At 45.7% G+C, this 12714-nt stretch overlaps 1 protein-coding gene across 3 annotated transcripts in view; it reads right to left on the reverse strand.

Moving 5' to 3' along the window:
• Positions 1–3022: 3022 nt before the first annotated feature.
• The window catches only part of Rasgef1b (RasGEF domain family member 1B), a 353191-nt gene continuing 343499 nt past the window's right edge, over positions 3023–12714 (reverse strand). For all 3 annotated transcript variants that reach the window (XM_032916957.1, XM_032916956.1, XM_032916958.1), the window contains 5 exons: positions 12452–12547; positions 7537–7632; positions 6927–7050; positions 5978–6050; positions 3023–4365 (listed from right to left, as the gene is read on the reverse strand). In XM_032916957.1, coding sequence (XP_032772848.1) covers positions 4341–4365; positions 5978–6050; positions 6927–7050; positions 7537–7632; positions 12452–12547 — 414 coding nt within the window. In that variant the 3' untranslated portion in view covers positions 3023–4340. The remainder of the gene's footprint in view (positions 4366–5977; positions 6051–6926; positions 7051–7536; positions 7633–12451; positions 12548–12714) is intronic.

Below are 12714 nucleotides of genomic sequence, written 5' to 3' on the forward strand. Positions count from 1 at the left end.
GAGAGAGAGAGAGAGAGAGAGAGAAACTGGATAGGCCTTGATTCTTAAGAAGAGAATTGGGGCACTGTTCTACTTCACACAGAGCCAGCCTGCAGTTTTGAATGACAGTCCCTAAAGCCTAATAAGGCTTAGAGACAAACCTCCAACCCCAATACCCCTGCCAGCACCGAGTGGAGTCAAGTGACCCTGAAGCAGAGAACTGAGGCAATTTTCAGTCTACAACAGGATCTCTGGGCTTGAATTATCCAGGCCAGGGCCGCCTTTCCACCCGTCACTGGAAGCCCAACTCTGACCGAAGCTTTGCCCTGCAAACTTGCTAAGGGTAAATAAAGTCAAGGGACGCAGCACGGCCCTAACTTTTGAGTTTTATGTTTAGTTAGTAGTTAGTAGTTTCCAGGTCACTGACCACATTCCAGGAAACACATTCAAGAATTCCTTTGAACCCTTGGCTACCGCAGAAGATTGGCCCTAACTGCCTTATTCCCAGCCGGCCATTCTCCCTCCCTTAGAACAATGAGACTGTTTTAGGAATACGAGCAGACATTGCCTTGCATTGAGAGCTGCAGGGTAAATGAAAAGCATTGGTGAATCCTGGGGGCCCACTCAGAGCCCAGAACTTCTAATGCTACAGTTTAGAGGAGAGACTACACGCAGGAGGCAGGTGCACAGCGGGAGAACAGGACTGTGCTAGAAGAAAGTGCTAGAAGACAGGCAGACATGTGGATAGCAGAGGTTCCAGCCTGGTGAATGGGAAGGTGAAAAAGTGTAAAACGTCCAAAGACAGAAGTGACATCGGAGTGTCCATTGTGATGTCTTTGTGAGCTATGGAAAACAGCCGGCATGCTAGTGAACTAACTGGGCTGTGTCCTCCAAAGGGGTTATTTCCGGTCGTATACTTCCTTTTATCTACCTGCATCTGTTCTCTACTGAGACTGCAGACCCCGGCCAGGCCGACTCAAAGCCCTGTGGGTTCGGAATGTGTGGCAGACATGCTGTAACTACTGCCATTGCCTGGAGCTGTCTACGCTGGCGTTTAGGAAGGTTTCCAGCCAACCACAGGAATTGGAGATGCAGTTACTAAAGTGCCGTGAAGGCCACACATGGCACAGAAGGAAAAGCTACTCCGTGGTTTCCATAAAAGTTCAGGCAGGGTTTGAACCTCCAGCTCAGCTGGAGAGTAAAACAAGAGCATGGTAACCATGGTGACGGAAAACCTGTTCAAATGTGGTTCTGCCTTGGAATTACATTTCTAGTCTTAGGGGGAAAAAGGATCAGTGGCCACATTTAGGCATCTAATGCTACAAAGGACCTTAGAGCAGTCTTGAAAACTATTGGTCTAACGCAAAAAAAAACAAAACAAGTCAACCAAAAAAGAACGACTCAGATCAGGTAAACTTTCTGTAAAGGGCCAAAGTGTAAGTACTTGGCTTTGGAGCTATACGCTCTCTGCTATACATTATAACACTTCTGAAGCAAAAGGCAGCCACGAGAGAAGTGTAAATGTCTAGCATGCCCATGTTCCCTTAAATCTTCACTATGGACAGTGAGAAGTTCATAAAATCTCCACATGGTGTACAATATAATTTCTCTTTTGAGTTTTTCAACCTGTCACCTATAGGCCATAGGGATCAAGTACCTGGCTAGATTTGGCCAGCGGACTGTAATGTGCCAACCCCTGACATAGGCAGGTTAAAATATAAACACGGCTATTATCAATTACAACTCTGGAGGCCAGGGGAAAAACAGTACAAAAAATAAGGGGGGGGGGGAACACTACTATAGCACTGTATTAATTCCTTCTTAATATTTCCGTAAGGTGTTTTAAAATCTTAAGAATCTTGCTGGCGGGTGAGACACAGACCCTTCCAAGGCTGGACATGACTGCAGAGTGATGGCCAAGAGACCTTCCATACTGTACTCTGCTGACCCTCGTCTGTCCCACTGGTTCTCTCCATCATCTTCCCCAGAGCATTTCTCCAGTCTGATCACCCCCAAGGCACACCCCCAGGCCACAGAGACCTCCAGGAATTAAGGACCAAAACAAAGTACCTTGCCATGCCTTTCTTGAAGTCTCCCATAGGGCAAGGCCTCTGTTTCTCTTCTATTTCTGCCTCCTGTACCTAGTGGACCCTCTGGTCTTTCACTGCTGTGCCCTGCCCTCTTCTTTCAAGAAATATAAGATCTCTTTCAGTGGTGCTGCCTTCCCTATGTCATTCCTCAGTCACTTCCATTACAGTAAACTCTCCAGGTACAAGTGAGACAAGAAAGCTAGTGTCTTAAGGACCTCAGCACTGGAAATCTGCAGGGAAACGAGATTCCTCAAGCTATCTGCAAGGACACAAAAGCCTGAGATGCCATCGTGGTTTAAAGCTCGGGTTCCGGATTAAAAGGCCTACTCTAGCCTCTCATTAGCTCTGTGGCTTCCATCAAAATATTTCCATTTCCCCTTCTTGGTCCATAAAACAGTGGCACTATTAGGAGGTGTGGCCTTGTTGTCATGGGTGTGGCCTTGTTGGAGGAAGTGCATATTTGTGGGGGTGGGCTTTTAAGTCCCATGCTTAAGCTCCACCCACAACAGAAGAAAGTCTTCTGGCTGCCCTCAGATTAAGATGTGGAACTCCCCTTCCAGTACCATGCCCGCCTGGACACTGCCATGCTTCCCCCTATGATGATAATGGACTGAACCTCTGAAACTGTAAGCCAGTCCCAATTAAACGTTGCCCTTTATAAGAATTGCTTTGGTCATGGTGTCTCCTCACATCAACGGAAACCCTAAGACAGTAGCTAAGGGTGGAGATGACGATGTTAGAATCTGTGCCTACACACCTTAGAACGTGTCTGAAAAATATTAGTGATTGAATATTGCCTAGGACTTCTTAGAACACAAACGCACATCTGTGCCTGCACTCCTGAGGCCTCTCCCTCAGGCGTGCGCACATTTTGAACCAGTCGAATGACTACGGCTGTGAGCCCAACCATCCACCCACGATGCCATCCAAAGAGCGAAGGAAGACGCCACAACTCCTGGCTGCAGAGTGTAAAATGTATTGACATTGGGAAGGGACAACTTGGAGACAGGTCAGGCCTGTTGAGATGATGCACAGTTAAGACATGCTGGTCCTCAGGATGGCGTCAGAAGGGTTAACAAACACGGCAGGAGCTTGGCATTGTGCGTTTCCATTAGCGGGGATCACTACTGCAAAGTTTCTCCTAGAGTATCACAATGGCTGCTTGAAGAGCAACTACGGACCTAATTTAGATGTTAAGACTGATCAGTCACCAGCAAGCTGGTTTTCATTTGGTCACTGCTACGGGGGGAGGAGGGGACTTTTCTTAAATGTATTCCTTGTCTACGTGTTTAGCCACCAACTGACTCCAGAGGATAATGAGAAATAAGTTAGTGAAAAACAGCAACTGGGGTTAGGTCACGGGTGTTTCCCCCCGCAAGACCCTTAAAGTCATAGCATTTACACTGACGGGGATGGGGGTGGCATCATGGGAAACCAAGTTAAGGACAACAACAAAAACAAAACCTACTGAAAAATACATCTACAGGACACAGTAGTCAGCTGTAAACAGCTCAGAAGGGTAAAGAAAACACGGTCCCTTCCCACAGGATGGGCGATCCAGCAGTGACAAACTCTGCCGTCCCCCTCCCCCCGCCCCCGTGGTTATTTTCCTACCACAGTGTTGAGCTTCATTATTACATTAAATAACTTATATGGGTAAGAAGGAGTTTGCCAGCCAGCAGCCAACTCAAGCCTTGGAGGAAGAGGGGTGGCGGAGGGAGGGCTGTGTACAATACCGCACGGGGTAAAGGGAAGTCTGCAGCAGAACCCCACCCAGTTTTTGTACCCTCACTGGAATACTGTTCAAGCTGAGGTCTGGGATCCAAAAACTGAAGTGGGATCTCCCCCTTTTTCATTTAAATTAACAAAGAAACACGGGCTTCCACAGAGCCAGCACTCGGCTGTGTAAGTTCCATTAGCAACAAATGTTCAGGCCAAAAAAAAAAAAAAAAAACAACCCACAAACAAAAGAAAACTCCATCCAGGTGCAGAGCTGTGATTCACGTGGAAATTCCAGAAGATGAATCATACGCAGAGCTGGGACTCTTAGAGGATTCTTTCTCAAGTGTCTTCAGTGAAGATTTCAGTCTCCAAAAAAAAAAAAAAAAAATCCAAGTCAATCTGTCCGCTGTGGGGAAATGGATTCCCCATCCGCATCGACAGCTGGGCTTGCCTGCAGTCCGTCGGGCGGTTCCTAGTACTGGATGCCAGAAAACAAGGCCAGCCCTTCCAGGGTCCGTCTGATGCAGGAACAGAAGCATTTTCCTTGTGCTAAACTCTGCCCAAGAGGCTGGCCCTGTGGAACGAAGGAAACCACATAAGTCAGAAGGCAGAGGTCCGGTTGTATTGGCTCAGAAGGCCTCACCCAACGCTCATTCCTCCCTTGTTTTAGATGTATTTTTTACACAGTTGAAATGATGGGGAGAAATCAAGGACAGGTATCTTAGTGGCCCTTCAGGCAAATCGTTGGACACTTAGACCGTTATTGACGTAGGCAGCCAAAGCACTGTCTACAGTAATCTCTATCTTGAGTGGTATTGTATTAAATCAAACAGTGAACACCATCAACGACAATGAGCTTTTATGCACGTGTGACTCGTGTATGATACACAGGAGCTCCTGTCTTAGTTGGGGCCTCAATTGCCGTGATAAAATACACTGACCATGAGCAACTCGAGGAGGAAAGGGTTTACTTGGCTTCTACGTCACAGGCCACCATCAAAGGAAGTCACGGCAGGAACCTGGAGGTCAGACTTTGAGGTAGAGGCCATGGAGGAGTGCTACGTCCTGGCTTGATCCCCAACCCAAATAGTTTTAAGATTAGAACTATTCAAAAATAAAGCCTGAACTTTAAAAAAAAAGATCTATCTATCTATCTATCTATTTATATGAGTACACTGTAGCTGTCTTCAGACACATCAGAAGAGGGCATCAGATCTCATTACAGATGGTTGTAAACCAACATATACAGTTGGGAATTGAACTCAGGACCTCTGGAAGAGCAGTCGGTGCTCTTAACCACTGGGGCTTCTCTCCAAGTCCAAGTCTGAACTTTTAAACAAAGAAAAATTGGTTTTTTTTAAACTTGTTTGTTTTGTTGTACTATCCCATGAGGCAATGTCAATTCCATACTCCATTACATCATCAGGGAGGAACTGCAGTCCTGCTACCATCTGCCAGTGTAAAGAAATAAAAGGCAACAGGACCGAACAGTGGCACCTAGAGTCCCAAGTCACAGAGATTCTGTGACCTGAAGACAAGACTCTGAGGTGGAAATTCCTGGTTTCTGTGGAAACTCACTTGTGTCGCATGATATCTTTCTGGACGCTGTCTTGTAAGAGGATGTTTTGCTGAAGCAGATGTTTGAGAAGGTGCGTGATGTTTGGAAAGAGTGAAAGCAGGACCCCACAGACAGTAAAAGGACGCTCTTGTTTTGCTACACCTGCAACCTTTTGTTGGTCTTCGCTTCACAGAGAAAAACGTGCCAAAGAACGTCTCATGGTGTTCTGGCTGCCTCTTGCTGGTTCTGCTGACTCAGACCGATTGGCAGAGCCTTGCAGTTTCTGCTGCATTGAGCTGCTACTACTGAGTCATGTTTGGTGTTTGCAACTGGACTGAACTGCTGGTGTCCTGACAAGGACTGGAATCACCCCGAGGAACTACGTCTAAACAGGTCCACAACACCCTTGTCCTATTAACCATTTTTCTCCCCTACCTCTGGTCGGTGGGCTAGAAGGGAAGTTGAAGCATTTAAGAACCCTAAGTAAAGTAGACTTTGAAACATCTAGAGAAGACTCTGCCGAGCAGGTGGATAGCACCTTCCTACACAAGGCACGCATATGATTTTCCTGAGGTAAAGCCAGTGTTCCCTGTAGACTAGTACGACCATAAGAAGCATTGAGACTCACCTTAAAGACTTCCATCTGTCCTTCTCTATATTATTTTCAGGTCCTTCACTCTCATATGAAGCCAAGTACAGAGCTGCAATCAACCAGAGGAAAAAAGGCATTACAACCGAGGCAGTCTCCTGATACCATTAACCCCACTGCTGGAAAGGCCTGCTCTGGTTGAGCCTAGGCTCTGGTGCACACTTCAGATTTGCTGAGTTATCCTGAAGAGCACAGAGCAGCACTCTGCTTCTGATTAGGCATTGCCGAACCCCATGGCTTTGAGCTGAAAAGGCCGTGAATCAATCAAGAATGACTGGGGCAAGAAGCTCTCGAAATGCAAAGCGTACAGTCCTGTTGTGCACTCAGATGCACATTCTCCCTAAAGGAAGGGTCATGGCTCTTTCCTGGCGCCCTCAGCTCTTTAACAGAAATCACACGTAGGATGTTTAAATCCAAAAGAAAATCATCTCAAGATCGTAAAAGTTGTTGTTAATTGATAGAGATGAGATCAGCTGCCTCCCCCCACCCCCAACAGGCAATATGAATTCAACATGTCTGCCGGTCATTCATGCAGACCCAATCAGTAAACCCCGAAGATGTAACACATCAGTAGGTAAGTCCTCTACTAAGTATTCTAAAGACTAATAAGGAATTGTCCTAGGCAGAACAAGGCATTTTCCCGGCTACCACTGCCCAGTGCTCTCACAGGTCACGACTGTCCACACCTTTTTGACATGTCTAATAAGTTTTGCAAGTCTGCTTATCACTTTGTAGGACCGGCATTAGGAAAGATGTCTCGTGTCCTTTGTTTAGGTGATTACAAAGTGAAGACATCTTAGGGGTAAATCGTAAGACTTTCTGAGCAACAGAAAGAAAAGGTTGGATCAGCTCAGAGGCCTGGCATCATACGACCAAGGACAGGCGTTTATCTGGGGGCATCTGGGACAGACGCAAGCTAGAGACTCACCGTCTTCACTGAATACGGGCACTGAGAGCAGGTACTGTAAGACCTTCCGGTCCCGCTCAAACGGACACTCCACCTGTTTCCATGTCATAAATTCACTCACTTGTTTGGCCAGTTCCCAAAATTTCTGAAAGAGAATTGAAGAATTTTGAGGGCGACGGTCAATAATTATCGGGTTGCGGGACCCGATTCCATTAGCACCTAGTTTGGGAACCTCGGAATCTTCTCGTCTTCATTAAGATAAGCATTGTATTGGCTAGCTAGGGAAGCGAAGATTACTCATGTTCCTGCAAGTGACAGTGCTGCTGGGGGAACAGCCGCTGTGCTACCTGGTGCCGTCAGTTTCTTAGAGACAGTAGGCCAATAACAGGTTTGTTCTGAGCTGCAGAATCTGCCCTGCTGCTAGGCTGGGGCACAGGGAAACAATGGACTCTGGCTTTTAAGATTTTAGTTTTTGAGACAGACTCCCATCCTGTCACACTGGCTGCCCTGGAATTCACTGTGTAGACCAGACTGGCCTCAAAGTTGTGGTAATCCTCCTGCCTCTGCCTCCCGAGTGCCACCCATGCCTGATCCCTATTCTGCGATTCCTATCCGACCTCGTTACACTCACCTCAAAATTGACGTGGCCGTTTGGAAGACGGTTGACACAGCCCTCGTTGAGGAAATAAATGTCTTTGATTAAGAGACTGAAGAATGGTATCACAATCTAGGAAGAAAATAATAAACATTTAGCCTCTTGTTACAGATATAAGGGGATAAATGGGCAGTGTTGACTTGGAAGTCACGGAAGGCCATAGTGAATTACTGTACCCTGTTCTGTACGCTCTACACATTTCCCTACCTTCCACGGCTCCGCCTAGATGCAAATCTCACCAACACCTAAGCACAGTCGGGACCTAGCACTGTTGGCAAGTGGATGGGTCAATACTATTCGTTCAATTTTCCCTATTTTTTTTCAATGTTTACGCTGATAAAATTTAATACCTAAAAGAACTCTATTCGTTTACAGACCCCTTGATTGTAGTAGTCTTAAAGGCACATGGCCCATATCCTCGCTATGCTCTGTGTCACCCCACCATTAGACATCTACGTTTTAAATGAGTGGGGCTTGTTTGTTTGTTTGTTTGGCTGGTTGTTTGGTTGTTTGGTTGTTCGGTTGTTTGGTTGTGGTTGTTTGGTTCTACGTTTTACTCTTGAAGCCATTTCTCAAGACAATGTGACAGCCGAAGGCTGTAAGCAATGATTGCTACAGCTTCCTTCTGAAGCAAGCTGGCTGTGTGAGAGAACAAGTCTTCACATGCTGTCCTGGAAAAGCCCCTTAGAAGAACCTGGTACTCTCCGTTGCCAGACAGATGCACTCCAAGTGAGGGAAGAGACGAAAATGTGTGAATTACAATCAAAGACTTCAAAAACCAATACTTCTGTAATGATAGCTTCTGGGCCTGGATTCTGTGGTTCGATGAGCGGCAGACTATCCTAGCATAGCTAGCAATCTTTACAAGTATCCTCTGTCGGACCGCTCCCATCTCATTTAGAGATCGACGTCCTGATACAGTCATTTTTAATTTTTTTCCCCAAATGCGATGTATTTGAAAAAGCTTCTTCACTGTAAATAATGCATCCAACAGGCTATTTGGGGGAATTCTGAAAACACCAAGATCAGGTCTTTGAAGTCTTCTGAGCTCATGACTCATGGATGAGAAAACAAACTTTTTGGCTCATACACAAAGAGCAAGCGCCAATTCGCTTCTAGGGAGAAATTCAGATCTTTCCCCTGAAGTCTTCTTCAAAAAGACTTTTCATTAATCTTGTTTCATTGATCCTTGAGAATAATCGAATGCATCTTCTGCTTCACTAGCGCCCCTGACTACCTGGTATTTGCTCTTGCCTGCAAAGCCCCTGAAGCAGAACTGGCAAAAAGTGTATGTGCTTCCTTCTCCCTGTCCTGCTCCCGCCTCTCATCCTACATGAACCTCGCCTCTTTCAAAGAACACTCATGAGGGTCTGTGGACCCCACCACACATCAGTTTACAACCCGGCTCTCCAGCTGGCTAGTAGTAAAAGCTAGGGGTTGGCAAAATGTAAGGTTTTTGTTTGTGCTCTGTTTTGCTTTAAATGTATGTTGTTGTTATTCTTGGGATGGCCCAGTAGACGCATACCTTACATTTTTAAGGGGCTGATGCAGGGCATCAAACAAATAATACTTCAGGGTGCATGACAAATGTGAAATAGAAGTGACAGTGGCCACAGAGTTTCACTGGAGCGTGGCCATGCTCATCCATGCAGACACTGGCTGGGTCTGCTCCCTGCTACTACCCAAGTCTTGAACAGACTCAGAAGACAATAAACACAAATCCTGGGACAGCCCCAGGGAGGCGAGGGCACAGTGAGAATCAAGCCGTGGTAGTTCACAGCGCACTGGCTTTTAAAGGAGAAGCTTCCGTACTGTCCTCAGGGCTGGGCTGTGGGCCTCATTTACTGTCGTGTAGCTAAATCCACAGTTCTCGTCAGCGTCATTAAACCGTGGGAGGCAGAAGGATTCCTTCTGGGAGTTTTGCAGTTGGTGTCCCTACAAGATGCTGGACTGCTGAGTCATTCTTCCAGGAACATGGAAACACAGCCGGCCTAGTGTGGAGCACTTGGCTGTTCTATTTCTCACGCTGGTGACAAGAAGGGGATCTCAGACTTTAACCCCTTATCACTCCTCAGAGTCCCTATCAGCTTTGCACCAGGAGTTGACCAGTGTAGAATATAAGAACTGAAGGGTTTTGTGAGACAAGCAAAGGAAATATATCTTGTTTCTATTAGGTCTTGCCACCATCATTAGTGGGAAAACTAGGTAGCTAAATATAAGCAAATATATTACATACATATTCATTAGATAGCCATGTATAAACTAATATATGTGTATATATACATATGTATTCTATAGCCATGTATAAATTAATATATGTATAATATATATTATCATGTAGGATCTTGTATTTCTCCTGGCTGCCCTCCAAATCACTATGTAGCCAAAGATAATCCCAGACTTCTCTAATTCTCCTGAGTGCTGGGATTTCGGGCCTGTACTGCCTCATGTGGTTCTCCGGAGAGCTGAGGGCGGAACTCTACTCCTTTTGTGCATCCTAGACAAGGACTCTACCAACTGAACTACAACACAAATTTCCCCCTTAAAAATATTCTGAATGCTGGGGCTGGACAGATGGCTCAGTGATTAAGAGCACAGACTTCCAGAGGTCCTGAGTTCAATTCCCAGCACCCACATGATGGCTTCCAACCATCTGTAATGAGATCCAATGCCCTCTTCTGAGATCCAGGCATACATGCAGACAGAGCCCTCATATATAATTATTATGTGTATATATATACATACACATATATATATTAATATAATAATATATATTCAAAATTCAGAATATGAATTCATTTAGGCCTGATAATCCCACCTACTAGGGAAGCCAAGGCAGGAGAATTGCAAGCTGAAAGCCTGCCTGGGCTATTTGGTGAATTCTTTCTCAAATAAACCAGTGCAAACCAGTGAAGTGACAGCTGGGATATAGTAGAAATGAATGGTGGGTTGCTTGTCTGGTAGGCATAAAAGTTCCAGGTCTGACCCTCAGTCCTGTAAGCGTGAACTGCTGGTGTTCAGAGTCAGCCTTTGTACTTTAAGGCATTATCAGTTCCGTGCCTAGAAACTGATGCTAACGAGGACAGAAACGCAAATAGGACAGAGAAGGGATTGGAAGCCACGCACTCAGGAGAGCTGCACGGTTGAAAACTGAGAGTACACTGAGTACCCACAGGGAGGGAGAGCACTGAGAGAGCACTTAAGGCTCCTACACGGAAGACAGATTTGATTTGCGCTGTAATGGGTACCTGGGAATGCACTGCTCTGACCACATAAACTTGAGATTTGGAAAAGATCAAAGACCATTATTTGAGATGTTCTGCCAAGGAGACTGTAAAACGGGCAGTTACTTCGGAATAATGAAGTACTCCCTCAGCGCGAAATAAGGAAAACAGTCTCATTTTTTAAAATAAAAGGACAGATTTGACCAGGCGTGCTTTTACTTCTTATCTTTTGAGGCCAATTATGAAGAAGGGACGGTACACTTCTTCAGATGGTTACAATTATGGCTGTTCCATCAGCTACAGACACAAGCCATAAATGTACATAGACCTGCCTTTTAGAAATAAAGAAGGATTAAGTAACTAAATGATGCGAGGTGTCAATAATTACGTTCGTTTTCCTTTCTGGGAACAGCCATTAAAGCTGCACGAGTGACAGTGGCTTCCCTCGGTGGCTGCTGTCAGAGCTGCAGCCCTCTGACAGACAGGACTCCACAGCCACCTCCCCGCCTCACCTAGGGCCGTGTGGAGTCGGGCATCCACCACAGGGAGATGTGGGGTGGTCTCATAGCTTCCCTGCACCCCTCACTCGGGGTGTTGGGGTCCTCCCTTGCTTTTGCTCATCTTCACTAGGAAGCTTAACCCACTTCTGATTGGCTCTTCTCAGCAAAATATAAAAGCTAGCCCACTGCCAGGCATCTGGAAGTTTCCGCGATTAAAAAATCGAAGTTAATGCATTTGCGATGTGTCTAAGATTTCACTGGAGCAGGAATTTCAGTTATAAGGAATTTTGGTCTTAGTTCATTAGTCCTGATGATTCTGTGTGGAAGTCACTTAGAACTCAGGGAATATTTTTCTCCTGTTTCTTCAAACTGGTTGAAAATACTGTTTAACATGGGGACAGAATTTAAAAGTTGATAGCTGTCACTAATAAGGATTAGTGGTTGGAGAAGTGACTCGGCAGTTAAGAGGACAGTGTGCTCCTCCCGAGGGCCTGGGTTCAATTCCCAGCGTCCACATAGTGGCTCACAACTGTTTGTAGCCCCACTTCCAGGGGATCTGACACCCTCCCACAGACACGCATGCAGGCAAAATGCCAATGCACGTAAAATAAAAATAAATAAATTTTAAAAAGAAAAAGGAAGTCAGCACTAGCGGTTATCATAACTGAACATTTGCTTCTCAAACGCCATGGCAGACAACCTGTCCTTCCTCTGAGAGGAACTAAGACGGAAATGTGTCTCAGAGTCCAGAACTCAAGGTGCAGTGAATCAGGGAGAGAGGACCGGATCATTAATTTTTTTAGACACTGCCCCTGTATTTTTCATGCCACCTACATATCCAATTAGTCACAGCATGCCATAGCAACTAACCTACTTTCTGAGAATAAATGGCTTAGCTGTGGGAGGTAAGCTAATTCTTTTGAAAGAAAGGTTACATTAAGTGAACCACCTTGTGCAGAGCTCACATGTCTTTTTCCCATTAAACCAAATTACTCTCTAGTGCTATTAGTCACCATATCATACGACTTAACTAACTGCCCAAAACACAACTACGATGCCCTACAGAACACATCAGAAACAGAATAATCGACAAATTGTAACAGACCACTGCACAGATTGACCCCACGTCACTTCTAGAGATAACAAGTAACGCTCCTCACAGCATACCTTCTCTCTGCTACTGTGGGCAGTCAGGGACCTTTGCGCTGCCCCTCGGAGAGCTGTCCTGTAGTTAAGGAAGTTGCTTGACGGATCCATCTGATGCTGTGGGAAGAGATTGATATTAGACACTCACCTTCCAACTTACAAGATCACACTGACACATACAAAGTCACAGGAAGTTAGGGAGTGCATTAAACATATGAGGTATCCATCACACACACACACACACACACACACACACACACACACACACACACACAGCCTCAGAG

This window comes from Rattus rattus, chromosome 11 (assembly GCF_011064425.1).
Source record: "Rattus rattus isolate New Zealand chromosome 11, Rrattus_CSIRO_v1, whole genome shotgun sequence".
Taxonomy (NCBI): Eukaryota; Metazoa; Chordata; class Mammalia; order Rodentia; family Muridae; genus Rattus; species Rattus rattus.